The 20,976-nt window shown below is 39.5% G+C and overlaps 1 protein-coding gene across 1 annotated transcript in view; it reads right to left on the bottom strand.

The window, feature by feature from the left end:
* LOC124616271 (solute carrier family 12 member 6) overlaps positions 1–20,976 on the bottom strand; it is a 255,635-nt gene that overhangs the window by 12,146 nt on the left and 222,513 nt on the right. The window contains exons 18-20 of the mRNA XM_047144575.1: positions 14,887–15,021; positions 8,127–8,302; positions 1,004–1,143 (exon numbers count right to left, since the gene is read on the bottom strand). Coding sequence (XP_047000531.1) covers positions 1,004–1,143; positions 8,127–8,302; positions 14,887–15,021 — 451 coding nt within the window. The remainder of the gene's footprint in view (positions 1–1,003; positions 1,144–8,126; positions 8,303–14,886; positions 15,022–20,976) is intronic.

Here is a 20,976-nt window from a genome sequence, read left to right as displayed (position 1 = left end):
CATAATGGCTCGAGTGGCATGTTGTGTGCCTACACCTCTTGGCAACGCGACACTCTTCAATGACACCTGGTGTTGTACACTAAGGGATGCAGACCTCCATGAAAAATCACCAGATTTGTTACCAGTCGGCAGCAGTATGAGTTTGGCATGTGTCAGTATGTAATGTTGGAATGGAAAAAATAGAGAATGGTTGAAAGAAGAAGATGAAAATTTCAGTACTTCTTGACTGCAACAACACTACATGTGGAATAGATAACACAGAGTAACATTTGTGATATTATCTTCTAACCAGGAAATGAACAACAAAATGTTGAAAATAATTTGGTTTTCAATTGTTGGAAATGCCATTGTGGAACTCATACATTCTCTGAAGAAACTGCTGTACAGAATAGCACTAATAAAGACAACTCTTGTTAAGTACAACACAGTTAGTGTTCTCAAAAGGCTGAGCATCCAAGAAAAGTACCAACACCTGTTTCTGAATTAGGACACTGCTCTTCTGGGAGTATACCACTTAAAAGAAAAGAAACAACATTCAAAAAGCATCATGCAATTTGCAGCCCTGCATGTGATGCAAATGACAAGAAAATATGCAGAGTATTTCTGTGACTGAAGTGTAGTCCTCTGTGGTAATCCACGTCCACAGTTAAAATATTACCATACCGTTTACACAAATATTTTCTACGTGCCTAATAGCAACAGCTGTACTGAGGCTCAAATTTTTGATTAGTAAACAAGATACTTGATATTTAATTCAGTCTTTCTTTCATTAAATTTTTCGGAAACATATGGCAGAGTTAACTCTGGGTATATTTTGGATGATTTTTGCCAGTATATAGTTCTGCAACAAATACAGTCCATATGATATACCATCCTCCTTGTTTCTCTATAGAATACACAAAACAGCTACAATATTATGATAATTTTGGGACAAATGATTGGAAAACAAACAAACAAACTATGAGGTGGTCAAATAAATTAGTTATAAACTTAGAAAGGATACAGTTTGATTCTTTTTCTATTTTTGTGTCCCTTGGTGGACCTGGAAGATTAAGGATGACGAGCTGTGCATCATGAGACCTGTTGACGATTACTTCGTTCAATTTAACTGCTGTATGCATCCTCCGTACATTGCCTTCATCACTGTAAAAAGAAAGGAGGAAGAATGAAAAATGGGAAAAATATAGTATGTGCCAAACAGTCATAAATTTACCCCAATTTCAAGTAGTCACCTGAAAAAAATGGGCACTATGGAAAAAAAAAAAAAACATCATTATCTCCTGGACCACCTGTATGCTAAGACATGTGAAACAGAATCTGCCATCTACAAACTCTAATTCCATGCAGTTTCCTTATTAGAGAAAAGAGGAAACACCAAGGATACAGGAAAGAAAGATACAACAAAGTTTTCGTCATAAGAGACACAAGATACTACCTGTCTGTCTCTACTGTGTTCGAGTCTCTTAATTTTTTCCCCTTAATCTTTCACCAAACACTTGTACTGTTAGAATGAATTGTGAATCCTCAGAAACAAACAACAACAATAATAATAACACCAGTAAATAAACACTGTTTCTGAGAGATAATGTGACCCTAAATTCAGACCTAATTTCAGAATTTATGTATTGGTCTCACTTTCTATGTAATATATTTTTTTTAACAACAGCCCATGTATAGTATGTATCTGACAAAATGACAAGCTCTCACAACAAGACTTCAAACAGCTAACTTCAAAAATTTTAGTACAAAAAGGAATCAAAAAACAGTAAGATGGGAGTAACAAAAAGTAAAGAGTCATACCTTTAAGTATTTCCTTCAAAATTCCTTGCAATACTATGGTTTAGGAACTTTGTTTTGTAAGTACCAGCATAGTTGAACAAAACTGCAGAATTCCATTTGCTTTTGTAACACTTTTCCATTTGTGAAATGTCCCATTGGAACCTTTCGCCATGTTGATCATTAATTATGTCAAGGTTATCCAGGAAGTCCAAATTATCATTTAAAAAACATAGTTTAATTGACATGTTGTATTTCAGAAGGTGGTATGATCTCAGTACTTCTTCTACAATACTGTGATACTTCTCTGCCCCAAGGATCCCTAAAAAAATTCTTCCAGACGCTTGTCACAGACAGAAATGCTATTTTTTTCAACATCACTTAATAAATGAAAGAAATCTTCATCAGACTTAATTTTCTAATTTGTGATTCTAAAAATATTCATTCCTTTATTTTTGCTTCATTGATCCTTGAAAACTTCTCTCAAAGTACATGAATCCATGTGAAGTTTGTCTATGGTTTTCACAATGTTTTTTACGAAAGCCACTGTAATGTGCAGTGAAGGTATATATAGATTTTTGGGGTCAACAAGAGAAATGCTCACCACAATTCTTCTATCCAATCAGTATTTCATTCTGAGCACGTCATTTTCCCCACAATAGCGTTTCTTCTGTTCCTGCTGTCCCACTCATATGCAAAGCGGCTTAGTTGTTTGTGTACCAATGCTGAATCCCAAGAAGAATTGCAATTACCCCACGAGATGAATATATGCAACAGTTTAAAGTTCCCATTTGTCTCCTTCAAAGCAACTGCTTGAAAATGGGAATACTAGGAAAGTACTGGTTTCAGACTAATTCTACTGGAATCCGTATCAAGTGTCACTCATTTACACTGAATCTTGGCCAAGAGTAGCCATAACAGACTCTGCATCTTTACAAAAAATCGTGTCATCTTTCTTGGACAAACATTCAGAAAAAGTAGCATGATGGCATGATAAACACTTACTTTTGTATCATGAATAATACTCCATACTTTTAAACACAAAGTTAAAAGCTCGGCTTGCTGCTTCAACAAATTTAGATCACAAATGAGATCACTGAGATCTTTTTGAGGCATAAAGTGGGATATTTCTTCTTCTGATTTAACACAAAAAACCTTTAATGAACTTGGAACAGCAAGCAGTCACTTCCAAATAGTGCCAGAAGTCTTGTTGCTCAGATGGAAGTGGAAATCAAAACAACGTGATTATGCAAATTCAAGAATGGCTCATTGGCAGTGCTGCCACACAATCTTCATTTCCCAGATGTAGATTTCTGAACTGAACATAATGGGAAGGAATTTTTTTCATATTTTGATTATTTACCAGCGAATAACTCTACTGAGAATTTAATTGTAGCCACAGAAGAATAACCAATGAATAGAGTTTTGAAGGATTTTGATAGAGGATAGCACGTTACAAGAAGAATGAGTCCAACAGCCAAACATTTATATGGCATTGTAGGCCTACCCTTATTTAAAAATGTACACTGTGTTTGCAATACTTGCAGAAATGAGTCAATAACTAAATGTTAATTTCATCACAATTGCATATTATACCTGTTCCTTTCTTAAGAAAAATTAATCACTATAACGATATAAGCATTTGGTGGAAGACTGGAAGGGGGTAATACATGGGGCTTGAATGCAACATGAAGGACTTCTAGTTTGCTGCCTTAGCTGGATGTGGTTGCTACTCTTGTATAGTATTGTACATCTACATCTATGTAGATACTCTACAAGCCACCATATGGTTCATGGTGGAAGGTTCATAGAACTGTGAACATTAGTTTCATGAAAATTCTTGGGAAGTGTGTAATACTAAAACAGCATTTTCTATGATCCTGTACAAAATGAGTAAGATCAGCAAACCATTTGATATATGCTCTCTTTCTCAGTGGTGTGAGAGATTATGCAAACGGATAGTAAAGGTGTATGAAATTGAACAGAGGGCAAAGATCAAATACAAACTGTAGCCTAAATAAAAACAGCTATGGGTACTTACAGTCTGATGAAACTGTGCAAATGATATAAAAGATGTGAAGACGGCAGAGCTGGATGAAGATGATGTGAGGTTTGCGCAGTTCATTACATGATACACAGAAGGAATCACTAATTGTCTCATTAGCTGCTATCACATCACTGAATGTTAGTGGAAGAGGTCATAACTAAGAAACTATAGGCCACAATATTATGGTGCACGTTTTTTAAAAGAAAAATGTCAGCATTACATTTTTTTCTGTGACTTGACAACCAAGGAAAGAAATGGATAAACATTACTGATACTTCAAAGAAACAGTGCATGAGGCAAATTCTTTCCTTTCAAAAATTGTTGCTAGTAAAGAATAGGGCATGATCATGAGAAATTTGAAGCCCAGGGCAGTTCCATTACTGCCTGTTAATACTTTGTTGCTCTGGTATAGTTCATCATACTGCTGGAGTTGGAAAGCAGTTCTGGGAGTGCAAGTGAGTTCCAGCACTTCCAAACCTTCCATGTGCCAAGAGCTCCGGATCCCCCCTTCCCTCTCTTTTGCTCTGTGACTGAAGTTTCACATGAAAGAAAAGAAGAAAGAATGTCATTCAAGCAACTGTTATATGCAGTTTGAAGTAGACTTCCTGAGAATCACACCAAAGTGCTCTTCAGATCTTTCACTCAAGTTGTTGAATTGATATCACATTGCACTACTCTAGATTGTTGAACTACAAAAGTTATCATGTTACATTACATTATTCTTATACACTTTTCATCCTGTTCATACTGTCATCTTGAAGAGAATTTAGTATCTAGACAATTTAACAAGTTAGTCGGTAGGTACATTCACACAGAAACTGCACAAACTGTATATTTGTTAATAATAGACAAAATGTCTTTTAAATAATCCAGTTGTAGTTTTTAGAACACAAAAGGTGTTTCTTTTATTAATACACACATCAAAAAAAGTTTTGCATCACCCCAATTCCCAGAATTCCTGAAGATAGACGTTGACTGTGGATACTGTATCACAGACACAGTCCCTTTGACTGTTCAGGGATGTCACCAAACCACCCAAAGATGTAAACAACCATGCATGAGCAGCACCTATTAGACAGAGGGGGTCCAACAGCCAATCAGTTCCAGTTGTTCCAACCAGGAAGGAGGTACACGGCTCATGTTGTCTGTAGTTCAACCGTGCCTAGATTGTCAATACTGTGGTTCAATCACATCCGCATTGTTACTTCGTGCCAGGAAGGGCTTCCAACAAGGGAAGCGTCCAGGCGTCTTGGAGTGAACCAAAGTGATGTTGTTCGGACATGAAGGAGATACAGAGAGATACGAATTGTCAATGACATGATCAGGCCGCCCAAGGGCTACTACTGCAGTGGATGACCACCACCTACAGATTATGGCTCGGAGGAACCCTGACAGCAACGTCCCCCTGTTGAATAATGCTTTTCGTGCAGCCACAGGATGTGTTACGACTCAAACAGTATGCAACAGGCTGTATGATGCGCAACTTCACTCTTGATGTCCAGGGTGAAGTCCATCTTTGCAACAATGACACCATGCACTGTGGATAGATGGGCCCAACAATATGCCAAATGGACTTCTCAGGATTGGCATCACATTCTCTTCACAGATGAATGGCGCATATGCCTTCAACCAGACAATTGTCGGAGACGTGTTTGGAGGCAACCCGATCAGGCTGAACGCCTTAGACACACTGTCCAGTGAATGCAGCAAGGTGAAGGTTCCCTGATGTTTTGGGGTGGCATTATGTGGGGCCAACATATGCCGCTGGTGGTCATGGAAGGTGCCATAATGACTGTACGATACATGAATGCCATCCTCCAACTGATGCAACCATATTGGCAGCATACTGGTGAGGCATTTGTATTCATGGATGACAATTCGTGCCCCCATCATGCACATCTTGTGAATGACTTCCTTCAGGATAACATGGCTTGACTATCAGGGCTAGCATGTTCTCCAGACATGAACCTATCGAACATGCCTGGGATAGATTCAAAAGGGCTGTTTATGGGCGATGTGACCGACCAGTCACTCTGAGGGATGCATGCCGAATCGCCATTGAGGAGTGGGACAATCTGGATCAACAGTGCCTTGATGAACTTGTGGATAGTATGCCACAACGAATACGGGCATGCATCAATGCAAGAGGACGTGCTACTGGGTATTAGAGGTACCAGTGTGTACAGCAGTCTGGGCCACCACCTCTGAAGGTCTTGCTGTATGATGGTAAAACATGTGATGTGTGGTTTTCATGAGCAATAAAAAGGGTGAAAATGATGTTTATGTTGATCTCTATTCCAGTTTTCTGTACAGGTTCCAGAACTCTTGGAACTGAGGTGATACAAAACTTTTTTTGATGTATGTATTTGAACATATTGTACAATTTATACAGCTTGTCTCCATTGTACTGCTACAATACCAAAGATAGTAAATGATGTGTTAGTAGTGTCCAGAAGAGATGAGTAAAGATGTGAAAATAACCTTGTTGTTTAGAGATGTAAATGCAAATCACCATCAGGAGTAACAACTCTATCACCATCTATACCACAATCATTATGGCTTATAACACAAGGAGAAAGTTAACTACTATTTTCAAATAATGCCACTGTGCTTGGCATAACAAAACTGGGCCAGACATGAAACGTAAGGGGACAACTACATCATCATTTCTACAGCCCTGATTTGGGACCAAATGAGTTTCATCTTATCTTTCATATGAGGAAGTTCCTTAGCAGTCAGGATTTCAGTAGGGATGATGGCACTGAATGAGTGGTGCAGGAAACAGCAACATTCTATGTTACTTATTTTCCAGATAGCTTCATATATTAATTCCTGTGTGTGAACACCCACCCAACCAAACAAAATTTTCTTGTGATACCTTCACATGGACAGCACAATTATTCCTCCTACACTTATTCAACTTCCATTTCTCTCATTAATTCTATGTTTCTTCAGGTTTTGAGCCATCTTCCATTATTTTTCCTGTTTTCATTTACTCTAACGTTCTCTCCAGCTTTGATTTCATCAGCACCACTGATATAAAACAAGTTTTCAGCTATCCAGACATGTTAATGATCTCATTTTTACATACAATATTTCAGCAATTGAGATACAGAGTTGCAGATAGGCACAACAAAAATACACTCACAATTAAAGCTTTCAGCAATTAAGGCCTTTGTAAACAACAGACAGACACACACACACACACACACACATACACATGACTGCAGTCTGAAGCACCTGAAATCACAATGCGAGCAGCAGCACCACTGCAAGATAGGAGTGGCAACTAGGTGGAGGTAAGGAGGAGACTGGGGCGGGGAGGGGGACGGATAGTATGGGGGGATGGCAGACAGTGAAGTGCTGCAGCTTAGATGGTGGGCAGTGGGGGGGAGGGGTAGCGGAAAAGGAGAAAAATAAAAAGACCATGTGGTGCTGGAATGACGGCTCGTGTGGTGCTGGAATGGGAACATGGAACAGGCTGGATGGGAGAGGACAGTAACTTAATGAAGGTTGAGACCAGGAGGGTTACGGGAACATAGGATGTATTGCAGGGAAAGTTCCCACCTGTGCAATTCAGAAAAGCTGGTGTTGACGGGAAGGAGCCATATGACACAGGCTGTGAAGGTGCAATGGTGCTGCTGCTCGCAGTGTGGTTTCAGTTGCCTGAGACTGCAGTCATGTGTGTGAGTTGCGTTTGTCTGTGTGTGTGTGTGTGTGTGTGTGTTTATTTGTATTGTTGATGAAGGCCTTTACGGCCGAAAGCTGTAATTGTGAGAGTCTTTTTGTTGTGCCTATCTGTGACTCAGCATCTCAACTATCACGATTCTGAATGGCAGCCGCAATATTAACCAAGTATGTAGCTTTACTTCATTGCGACAAACTTGGCCCCAAAGCACAAATTTATGCCCAAATTTTCATTAACCATAATTCTTAACTAGGAACATTTGAGAATGTGTAATGATTATCATTCATCAGTAACGTCAGTAACTTTCGGTCATTTTGTCTTGCTTTTTATTCTTTGACTGAATTAATTCTCTTCATATTAATGTTCTAAACATAAATAATATTTTTTCCCTGAAGATAACATTGCTTCAAATGGGTGCCACACTATTTTGATGCTACACAAAAGGTATAGAACATGCAGATGATCAGGGCTGAAAAATAGCATGATGATATCTCTTACGAGCAATGACATTAACTGCACCATTATGGATCTTTAACGAAACAAGACAAACAAAATAACCACATTATGCAAGAAGAAAATGATTTAAAATTATAACAATATTTTTTTGGCACTTACGGTGTTATGTTTTGGACTTTCTTGCCCTTTTCTGATTCCTGCTTATTGCTGACATCTGTTGAATTTTCTGGGGACTTATTTTCTTGTGGCTTTTCCTGCTGTTGAGGCTTTTGGGATTCTGAGTGTGTAGAATTATTGTCACCATCATTTTCTTTCGTATTAGAGCAATCTTCATTCTGGAAAATGAAATATTCATAAGCAGGATAAAGTCTTCTTTTACAGTATGCACACAACATAAATGGAATAAAAATTGATATGAATGAAAATCAGTTGATACAAGTTTATTCTGCAAAGCACAGTTTAACTTATAAGTACATATGCTTCCTCGGCCAGTGTTATTGTGAATAAAATAATTTTGGGTATTAGACTGTGTCTTTATAAAATAAATCGCTGACATTTTGACTGACTCTTTTTGGTCTTCTTCTGGGCAGTTAACAGCTGGATACTGATGAATGTCTTTCACTGTATAGTTTGTATTTCAGTCATCTGGTGGCTACTAACGTCACGTATCTGGGATGTCATTGGACAAATATGAAGAGAGATTGCTATGAAGGAGAATGGCTGTACAGTGGCTCTTGACAGACAATGGTACAAAAGAAACTCTTCCTGCTGCTCACCTACCTCATGTCAGAGGAGTCACTGATATGGAGGAAAGGTTCTGCATCACAGAGAAATCAAACTCATATTCCAAAGTGGCTCCAAGATCCAAGATATGTAGAGGCTCACTAAGGATCCCATGGATACCCTCCACACTTCAGTGTGAAAGTAGGAAAGTCTGTGTCAGTGAAACTGAGAGACCCATTAGCACTCACATGTTGGAGCATGAACACTACATATGACTGGGACAGAATAACAGGTCACTGTAGCTGAACACCACTAGGAATGTGGCTGTTCTATTAATTTTCTGGAACCCCGTGTGCTTACTCAACAGCTGTGGATAAAGTAGCAATAAACAAGAGACACTATTGAAACAATCAAATGCCCTACCAGCATGACCAGGGAGAATGGATATAAGTTATCTACAGCCTGGCTGCCAGCAACTCCAGCCCGGCTGCTCAATTGTGTTCACCAGCCAGCAGCTTCACTTGACTTGTGTTTAACAGCATAAACAGCAATCACAAGAGAACTGCCACACAGTCTTAATGCTTTACTGCAGGAAAACCCTACCCCTGGGTACAACTTGCCAACTTGCTACTGCCTACCAGACCCCAGTGAGAACTGTCTACCTTTCATTTACTAGAGTAGCACAGGCAATGGACTGCCAAAACACTATTTCCTATCAATCAACTACTAGTGTTGCCTTCCAATCAGCCACCAGATTTCCATACACAATAACGTACTGTACAACCAAAAGTTCATGTTTTCTGTGAGATGCACCAATATTTGAAGTTTGCCAGCAAACTAAATTTTACTATTCTTCTGCAGCTCACAATTTCAAGAAGTCCATAAATGAACAACTCACATTTACCACTAAGCTGTAAAAATACTATCAGTTTATTCAAATTTCTTTTTGTATTTAATTTCTATACCTATATTAATAAAAACTTCATTATTATTTTTACAGGAAATCTGAAAAGTATAGAAATCTTAAATCTGTGTAACCAAACTAGAATAAAGTGGTGCCTGCTTTAGCGGATAAAAGATATCAACCACAGACTTTGTCAAAGTTGCAACTCATCTTGCCAGGATACTAAAAGCAATGTAAACAGAGTTGTTAAGTAAATTAAAAATACACAAAACATCACTCATGTTCAACGTAATGATCATGTTTTTCATGCATTAAATAAAGAAGCATTGTTGATGGCTCTTGTTAAATGTTTATGAGGATGAATGAATCCCTCAACTTCTTTATGTCATAGAGAGCAATGTCAATCAAAATTAAAACGCTTCTCGAAAACTAGTTTTAAGTGCTGTTGTATTCTAAAAATTGGACCAGGATAGGTAGTACCTAAAGAATGGAACTGATGGTCCAAAACGCACATCAGCTTTGAAGTTAGGTCCAAAACGCACATCAGCTTTGAAGTTAGAGACCTCACCGATTGTGTGAACTAAAAATTGTTAGTATTGTGGTGTCACCGCCAGACACCACACTTACTAGGTGATAGCCTTTAAATCGGCCGCGGTCTGTTAGTATATGTCGGACCCGCGTGTCGCCACTATCAGTGATTGCAGACCGAGCGCTGCCACACGGCAGGTCTAGTCTAGAGAGACTCCCTAGCACTCGCCGCAGTTGTACAGCCGAATTTGCTACCGATCGTTCACTGTCTACATACGCTCTCATTTGCAGAGACGACAGTTTAGCATAGCCTTCAGCTACGTCATTTGCTACGACCTAGCAAGGCGCCATATTCAGTTACTATAATTCATATCTTCAAAAATGTATTCTGAACAGATAATATGTCAATCATGTACCGTCAAGAGTGACGTTCATCATTAATGGGTTAAAGTTAAGTATCAAACTAATTACATCCGCTTTCTGAATTCTCATTCCTTGTCATGTTCCAGACCTCAGGTCAGTATAGTTCTTCCCTCCTCATGCCAGCCTGCGTGAGCTAAAACATGTGCATTTCGGTCTCCACTCGTAACACGGTGTTGGCTCTTCTGCTAACACAAAAAGTATCATGTGAGCAATTGATGTGGATGAGATGGCAGCTGCCAAAGCAGCATCAAATGCTCCTTTCCCTACAACCTAGGCATCTGTGGCAAATATACTTTCTACAGCAAAAATACCAACAATCAGATCCAGGCTTTCCTCTCCTGCAAATACCTCACAAACCATGTCCATGAACAAATGTTCCGGGCAGTCTCCTCCTCTCATCTTCCTACAAATACAACTCCAATTTGAAATAAATACATAAATAATAATAAAAAAATTAAAAAACCATCGCAACATCCTTTTGTCAGCCTTCAAGATTCAAAGTAGTTCAAATGGCTCTGAGCACTATGGGACTTAACATCTGAGGTCATCAGTCCCCTAGAACTTAGAACTACTTAAACCTAACTAACCGAAGGACATCACACACATCCATGCCCGAGGCAGGATTCGAACCTGCGACTGCAGCAGTCGCGCAGTTCCAGGCTGAAGCGCCTAGAACCGTTCGGCCACTGCGGATGGCAGCATTCAAGATGTCTTGATATATTACTCTGGCACTGCTATGTATTTCTCAAGTCTCACCCTGAAATTAGATCATCTGTCCCTGATATACATTCCACATCACCCATTATTACCTTCCATCACTCTCCTAATCTCTGTAACATCAGTGTCATACCATATGACAATGGTATTACCAGACCATTATCTTTACTCCAATGTTCCTATACTTGCAAATATCACTGCTGGAGATGCACCCACCCACTAGTACTTACCCCACCTGCACCACACAATGCCATATGATCATTTCATTACTGGTAGATCTTACAAAATCATAAATAGAAGAATATGTGGGACCAAAGATGCTGTGTTATCATTCGTTTTCTATAGGAGAATGATCACCACTAAACTAGCGGAGTGCACGAATGGACACAGAGAACTGTCTGCCCTGTGACAACCAATGTGCAGCTGCTGAGCATACTTTACAGCTTCACTTAAAAAATATTAATCAGTGCCAAATCACATGGACAATTTGAATCCTCCCAGTCAGTACCTTCAGTACTTGTTTCTCTGTACCCCAGAGATAAGAATTAATTCTCCAACATCTCCTGCTATCCTGCCCACCCTCAAGGAATAACCTCCTGTAACACCTTCCTCCCTCCCTTGCATCAATAGCACATTCCATCACTTATTCTCTTCAGTCCACTAACTCCCCCTATTTTCTGCTTTCCCCCAACTCTTTATTGAACTGAAACTTCCTGGCAGATTAAAACTGTGCGTCCAACCAAGACTCGAACTCGGGACCTTTGCCTTTCGCGGGCAAGTGCTCTACCATCTGAGCTACCGAAGCACGACTCACGCTCGGTACTCACAGCTTTACTTCTGCCAGTACCTCGCCTCCTATCTTCCAAACTTTACAGAAGCTCTCCTGCTAACCTTTATTGAACTGTTCATTTCACTTTTCATTTCTTCTCCTCTTTAAAACATCTTTTTCAGTCCTGTCCCTTCTATCATCTCTGACTGAAGCTGACACAGTATTTATCTTTCACTTCCTACTCTCTCCAAAGCCTTTTCCACCTTTAGCTCTTCTCATCATTGCAACAAGTGGACTTCTCTTTTGTCATTATTATGAAGGAAAGTCACTAAAGAGCATGTTCACTTTACTAAAATATAACTTTTTATTTAGCTGACCATATTGAAGTTGGCCTCATTGTCTTCTTTTCAGAGTATGACTTCGTCCACAGGTCTTCGTTGTGTGAATAATATATATTGATTCCAGAATTATGATTGTTCGACGAATCACTAACTATGAAATGAAAAAAAACTGACTTATAATGGATGTATTGTCGTTTCTTGAAATATCAGGCTAACGTAATTTATAACATCAACTGACTCCCTTGAGCTACTAATACCAATCAAATTTGTTCCATTTCTACCACATCACAAACATGACAACTCCATTCCACAATAACTTTCTCCCAAGTGCCAGCAAGAAGAAGAAAAAAATTTACCTTTAGGGAAAGAGGTTTAGATGCTTTACATCATTGTCAAAAACACTGTTTCAGTTAGCTGATACACCAATTAATAAAAGTAAAAATTAATTTATAGCTTTTCATATTAAAGCTCCAAAATTATCATAATTGCATAAAATATAAATAAATGAAAACTACAGTTAAGAATATCAACAATGTGTGGACAAAAAAAAATTGCTATCTATCATAAATGTGGCACATTCAGTTGCAGACAGGCACAATTAAAAGAAACTTACAGCTTTCGGCCACAGCCTTCATCAGAAGCCTGCTAATTGAGGCAGCTCGGGCATGATCTGCTGGAGTTGGCGGTCATGTGGGCATGAGATGAAATTGATAGTGTGAACGACTGATGTATATTTCTCTTTATCTGACAAAGGCTGTGGCCGAAAGCAGTGTGTATGTTTTAATTGTGCCTGTCTGCAACTTAATGTGACACATTTACAGTAAGTATCAATCTGTCTTTCCCTAGATTGTTGATAAAATATAAATAGTTATGCATGAAGTAACGAATTTTAATAATATAATTTTACACAAACTTTTCCACTTATAAGTGAAATTACTGACACCCACTCATATCAGTGTCTTCAAAATGTGTATCAGGCTTGCTTATGTCACAAATGGGAGATTTGAAAGTGATCCAACATTTAAACTTATTTTCTTATCAAAGCTTTGTAAGCCACCTTTACAACACCTGGAAGCCTGTAGTGAATTGTCTAACAACATGTATATTGTTAGGAATTGAATTTTTATGAAAATATTTCATCCATTTTATAGAGAAAGGCAATCAATGGTGGGAAACTGTTTGTATTAGTGAGTTTCATGAGCAAGAGGTTCCCTGACATCAGAAGAGGGTCAAATACTGATACAGAAGATGGTGGTTTATTGAGAAGAGGGATGAGATAAAATGGATCTGGCAAAAGATTCTTAAGGAACAAAAAGATTATGTTTTTACTAAGGGTACAGGTAATCAATATGTTGTCAGTTAATTTGAAATACAAAAAATGCTAAGTAAAAAAATGCAATATTTTTTTTTTTTCTTAAAGCAGGTTGATTTTATTCCAGATTCGAACACACAATGTTGTTTTCCACACTGTTGGCTAAAAAACCCTATTTTTCAATATAATCTCTGTTCAATGCGATGGCTTCATGCCACTTTCTTGGGAGGATCTATATGCCTGCATGGTACCATTCTACTGGTCGACATCACAGCCAATGTCTTGCTACATCAATAACCTCCCGCATCATCAACGTACGGTTCCACAAAGAATTGTCATGATCAGCCTCATAACATGCAAGAATTCTGCACACACATGGTTCTTTGTTGCTCTTTATGGTCTTCTGTAAGGCAGCAAAGAACCCACACTGTTGGGAGTACCCCAACTGGTGGACAAGTGTGTCAGCACTACTGACAGAGTCCAGTAGTGTAGTGAGGTGTTCGATTGTGATCCGTTGATCAACTCAAATGAGAGAGTTCACACTTTCCAACACTGTAGAAGTTACAGCTGTTTGTGTCCAGCCAGTATGTGGAAGATCAGACAAGTTTGTGCAACCTTATTGTGAAGGTGACAGATGCCTCTCCCAACAACTCACCATGGTTTTGTTTAACTGCCAGGTCTCCGTAGACATTCTGCAAGCACCTATGAATACCTGTGATGCTCTGATTTCCCACAACAAGAAATTCAATGGGACCTCTGCTTGTAACATGCCTCCATTACTGATGCCATACATATACACAGTGCTGCCACCTATCAGAACTTAAAGAAACTATAGGGACTGAAGTGGGAATACTCCTCAATATCCCACAACAAATTACACATTTTCTCAACCAAAACCGGCCAAGAAAAAAAAAATGTGCATATTACCAGCAGTTTCAAGCACTGTCAGGTGGGATCAGGGTTTTAGAGGTAGTGACTGGTGCCTTAATGTGGGAAGTCTGCAGGTATACGTCTGATTAGGATGTGATTCTGAAATGTTAAACATGAAAGCCTTATGGTACAAAGCATGGGAACTAAAATTACTTTGCTTTATCAAACACAACTAAATTTTAATTACTTTTGACTTGTTATATACCATTAAAATATACACAAAAACTATATTGATAAACAACCCGAAAGTTCCAGTTCAACATAATACATACTTGCTTTTTAGATGACTCTTCCTCAGTTGTCTCTTCAGCTTTCTTTTCAGCTCCCTCCTTCCCAGGCTCTTGGAATCGAACTTTTGTAGCAGTCTTCACATCAACATTGTGGTGATGGTCGACAATGGCCTGAACCTGTTAAAATGTTTCAGAATATTAATTTGTTTGCACTGGCTAACAAACATGCAAGCTACTTGTATCTTCTTTTAACCAAATCCCATCTTAAGTACAGAAAAGCTACACTAGAAGTATTTATTTGATAAAGCTTTTCAGTAATCATAGATTACAGAAGTGTCACTCAATTTCTGTGAAGATCTCTTTCTCAAAAGACTGTACATTTAATGTTGACACATATTAAGAAGCTTACAACAAAGAGTTGCAAGTTCATATTAGCAATAGCATCAAGTGTGAAGGCAGCAATAGCAGCTTTAAAATTAATTACATAATTTAAGAATTTAAAAATTGCACCTATTTGCAAAAAAAGTAATATCTGTATGGGTAGATTCAGCATGCTTGGATTTCTGTACACAGCACTAATTTGTAAAGGGTAAAACAGGCTTATGGATTTAGAGTGCAACTAATCACTGTAACTGCAATCAACAAGGAAACTGAATAACAAATAAGTGTCAGTGTTCTGTGAAATGGAAACCCTTTCTGCTACAGAAGCAGTGAGCAGAAAGCAGCAGACAGACTAAAAAAAATCAATGGCTTTAAGTGGGTTAAGAATGTGGCTACTTTACTGTAAATAGTTTCAAGCAACGGCAACAAATTTTTGTTAATTCCTTTGCTGTTTCGCTTAAGAAATACATAGTATGTGATTCAAAAACCAAGCATATACAACAACGTCTCAAATGTGAACTTAATTATCTATCCAGCCTTAGATTCGAATCCTAAGTAATGTATTTGTAGTGCTAGATATTCAGTTTGTTAAACTTTATAGAGAAATACTGCAAGAATGAAGTATCAAAAATCAGAATTAGTGTTACTGCTGTGAATTATGCTAGTCTTGTTTTGGACCATTAAAACACATATAGGACAATTTTATGCACAGACTGTCTTTCACTGATTTGGGGCAATAGCCAGACATGTTGATTAAATTTTTAAGAGATTTTCATAGAGTATTTCTTGGATGGCATCAAGTGGTAACTGATAGTTGTGTGGTTGATGGCTTCATCATCCTTACATCCTGTGTTACCAGGCCCCACTTTTCTAGCTCTCAGTTTGACAAAACACAAGGCAATGTTTTCATTCTAAATCTGCCACATCCCTTTTAACAACATATTTGTTTGACATAAAGCTGCAATGGGCTGCAAGCCCCCATCATTACTGAGGTGTGTACCTCCATCTGCACTGAGCTGTTTATCAGTATTCCCACCACTTCATTATGCTGAATCAGACATTGTTTGTCTACGTGATTATAATGGCAGTGCGCTTGAAAGTTCAGCCAAGTTGCTGATTCCATTTTAGGACCAATATTTTGATGGCCAACCCAGTCACCCTCTCCAGGGGCTATGTGCTGTGTAATAACACAGCGTACTTACTGCCTGGACAACAACATGGCTCGCAACTCATGGGTTGTTGGATTAGTTATCACAGTATTGTATATAAAATGGAATCAACACCTTGGCTGGGCACTTGAAAGGACATTAATAATCTACCACGCTGGGAAGATCTGTGAGATCAAAACTGAAGTGCTGTTGAATACAAATGTGTGTCCTTTTTCTAAACCATGTTTTGTTGCTGAGTATAGGTAGCAACACATCTAATTTTCAATGTTTGACCAACATAATAACGTTTACATTTGCAAGATGCCTCAAGACTTTCAACCTTTTGACTGAAGCATTGCAAACTAATTTAATATAGTTCAGAGCTGACTAATCTTCACTGAGAATATGTCACAAAATGACAAAAGTGAGAAATTTTTATGCTCCTTCTTGGAGATGTTTTGCCTGTGGGAGCAGATTGAAATGAGTTGCAATATATTACTTTGCTTTTTTTTTTTTTAAGACTGAATTCTAATGGGAAGCTTTCACATGTGTATCATTTTTGCTTCATGCACTAGGCTCCTGAAGGCAGCGCATTTCTAACCCAGAAAGTGGGTGATAGATTATGCCTACGTCAGGCAGTTTGGGTAGGTTTCCTATACGCATTTTAACTGAAAACTTCACTGCATTTTTGGCAGAAGGGTGTGTAGGTAATGCAAAACAAAGTCTTTCTCCAACTTGATACTGACCTTAATGTGGAAATGAATGCTAAAGAAGTGGTCTAAGAACACTACCATATTTAACAGCCATGGAGCCAATAAATGAATGTGTCATCAATATAGCAACTACGCTTTGTAAGAAACAAGTCAGAGGCAATGATTTGTATGGACCAAGTCAGAGGCAATGTCCTCAAAGTTCCCCAAATACAGTCCAGTCATGTTATGAATGAATGAACATGAACACACACACACACACACACACACACACACACACAAAAAAAACTACCTTGTGCTGAGCACCACTGAAGCCACAGCTACACAAGAACAAGAACATCAACTATAAGGCAAATCACCACTTGAAACAGACAACCACAGCACCTTTCAACTCCTCTCTCTGGCTGCAGTATGCTGTTGTTCACAGTGGCACTGGCGTTGCCCATAGGACTTCATGTAAAGCCACTGCAGATGAAAATTTAACCTCCTGTTTCAGTTGGGAGCTCAGGAGTGTTTTATAAGGACACTTTTTTTTAACGAATCCTGTGTCTTCAAAAGTATGCATATGTTAAAATATTTTTTATCACAGTTTACATCATATTATAACTAAAATATAATAAATTTAAAAATGTCCACTTATTCTCTCTTACTGCAGAATATGAGAAAACTCCTGACTCTGATACAAGCTAATATAAAACGTCTTATTTCTTGTGCCATTGCTGAATATGGAACACAAAGGATGGTGTGTTGTGAGGTACATACGGATTAGTAAATGGTATGGTTTTCTTTTCTGGCTTGTAAGATGTGCAAGAAATGATTAAATGGCTGTGAGGAGAAGATAAATAACATTGTGAAAATCTGTGCATTCAGAAACAGGAAATGTGAGAAAGATAAGCACTCTTATTATATATCACTGATGTGCTACAGTCATGATTAACAATGAATTGTGCAGAAAAATGAGCTGACCCTCAAATGGAAAAGCTTAGAGATAAGTGTTGCCATCTGTTTCTGGGTACGGGAACTATCAAAATTGACATTGGCCTCACTCAAAAATATCACATTAGGATATTCAGGGATGGGAGCAATGTCAATTTTGATAGTTCCCATACCCAGCAACAGATGGCAACACTTATCTCTAAGTTTTTTATATTTGAGGTTTAGCCCGATTTTTCACAAATGTCTTCAATTGAAATCAAGTGCTTCACTGCAATTTTGGCAAGTTTCCTGACATATGTTGGGCAAAGCTGGCGCGTCAATAAATTTGAAGTTTACTCATTCCTCTTATTACATACCTAATATGCAAATTTCAGTTAAAGAATTACAGGTAATAAGCAGAAACAAGGGACAGAATATTCATGTTAATCTATAGAGTGGATCTAAGCATCAGTTGGGCAAAGCATTGGTCATTGCACTAAGAAGACACTCCAGACCATCAATGCTGATGGTACAGTTGCTTCTCATATCGAAAAAAGTAATCAAATCATTTATTGACTTGTTTTATTTCTGTTTTTAAAAATATAGTTTCCACAGACTGCTTTCAAAATACAGCACTTGCTTTATCTAAATAAGGAAAATGAGGTAATGGGATGAAGGGGAGAAAAATTGCTGCTGATGTGGGGAATGAGTAGTTTTTATCACTTTCAAATCCATCATGCAATGAGCCGGCTTTTACTGCCACACCCACACAATAAGTTCAGAATGTAGGCTCAGGTGATGGTAACTGAAAAACACATGATTACATAATAAGAAATTTACTGAAAAGGGTTGGCACACTAGAAAAATATGCAGAGGTACTGTCTGAAATGTTCATATGATACAGTTGCATGACTGTCATAAATAGCTCGAATACTGATCCTAGACAGTACACACTCCACAGTGATCAAGTGCTTAGTATGGTCTCACAGCTGTAGAGGGGCAAAGGATGCATGTCTGCCATATGCCCAAGCTACCTCTCACCTCATGGGGCGCCACTTAATTTGCAAACTCGAATGCACAGAGCAAGTGACTGGAATCTGTTCAAATTCACAAGAGTGTCGGTGGCGAGCACATGTACTCATCCAGTTTGGTCCACGGCAAACAGAACATGTTACTGGTGTTGATGTCCACAAGGCCCAGAGGTCTAGCTCGCACTGGCTTTTGCTTTTATCTCTTCTGCACCTGAGAGCGCTACACTGTTGCCAAAGATTGGCCGGACAGTAAAATCTGTGCTCACAGGTGAAAAGTAGCGTGCCACTGTCCACGCAATTCTGTGGTACGGCTATCACACAAAGCAAAGCTCTGTAGCCATGAGAAGTGAAAGTGATCTGTCCATGGCCAATGAATGTTTAGGCCTTGCATACTTCATTCTGATGTCAATGTGAGCTCAACAGCTGCAGGCTAGTCAGTGATGATTGGGCGGTGGTGCGTGACACAGTGCGCAGCTGGAAGGGTGCACGGTAGGTATGTCCTCGCACAGCCTGCTGGTGACAGTAGTGACAAGCAGTGCTGTCTGGGAGCTGTCCGTGGTGATGTGTGGCTGGAAATGTTCAGTGCAGAGATGTCACTTCAGAGGACACTGGCACACAAACAATGTCTGTTTAAATACGAATAAACGACATGAAACAAAATGTTCACACATGCAGAAGTGTGGTTCATAATGCAAAGAGTTCTTGACACACCCAATGTGGAAACATGACGTGGCACTTGCTGCGGTCTTGACACACAGAGCAGTTGTGGGCACAGAGACTATGGAAGCCTAAGCTTGCAAGGATAAGGCGTCATCAGGACTCTGGCACGGGTCCCGGAGGTGCAATGGACAAGCCCGGTGGTGTGGAAGACAGTGTCCGGAGCTTGGTGAGAATGCGAGCTGGTGAGGTGGGCCACCACAGACAGTGTCATAATGGCAGGAGGCAGGTGAGATGTGTGCTGGCTGCATCATGCGGCATGAAATAATTATGACGCAGCATGGGTGTTTGAAACAGACGCAGAGGCCAGTTTGCACACTGTACTCTGCTAGGTATGTGGTGGAGATGGTCAGGCCACCAGTGAGGGGAAAGGTCTGGGGGCAGGTTGAGGCACACATGGCTGCATGGTGACAGCTGGCGGAGTCTGCGCATCACCAGTGGCTCTGCCTGACGGGTTGGGTGGAGAGTGTCACCCACAGACAGGTCCTCCACTGAGTCAAAGAAGTGAACAGTGGCCAGAGAGATCAAGATATAAGCTGGCTTGGCTCGGTTGATCATGACTTTAGCCTACTTGCCATTACATTCGATCTGCAGAGTCTTTTCATCATAGGTAATCACACAGCACAGTCCTGATTAGAGTGGCCTAAATGGTTGTTGTACGAGATCTGTGCATAATGTAACATGCGTACAGTGCTACAAATCAGTATGAAGCAATACTCTGCCAGTGCTGTGCCATATCAGTGCATATGGTTAGAGGCTGACCACATGACTGCACAGACTTTCAGCCAGTGGTGGTGTTGAGGGGATGGCAGGCGATTGACTGTAGATGAGGTCTGCAGGTGAAATTCCACTCTTGCCCTCTGGTGTTACTCACAGGCTGAGTACGTGTGGAAGTGATTCTATCCAGACAATGTTGTGACATGTCAGTGACACTTTCAGTGTCCAATGGAGCCACCTGACCATGCTGTTAAATGCAGGGTGAAAGCTGGTAGTTCAAAGTAGTCGCATGCCACAAAGTCGGGCAGTGTGCATTAACAGCAAGCTGTCAAAATGGAGACTGTTTTCTGCTGTTATATGAATGGGGCAGCCGAAGCATGCCACCTAGGTGTCAACGAAGGCAGGGGCAATAGTCTCAGCAGTGATGTCCCCTATTGGCATTGCCCCTCACCAGCCTTCTGACCAGCATTTGGAAAAGTCCACCAATGTAAAGTAGATACTGCTTGCTTTGGA

The sequence above is a fragment of the Schistocerca americana genome, chromosome 5, assembly GCF_021461395.2.
Source record: "Schistocerca americana isolate TAMUIC-IGC-003095 chromosome 5, iqSchAmer2.1, whole genome shotgun sequence".
Taxonomy (NCBI): Eukaryota; Metazoa; Arthropoda; class Insecta; order Orthoptera; family Acrididae; genus Schistocerca; species Schistocerca americana.
This window is presented reverse-complemented; position numbering and strand designations above follow the sequence as displayed.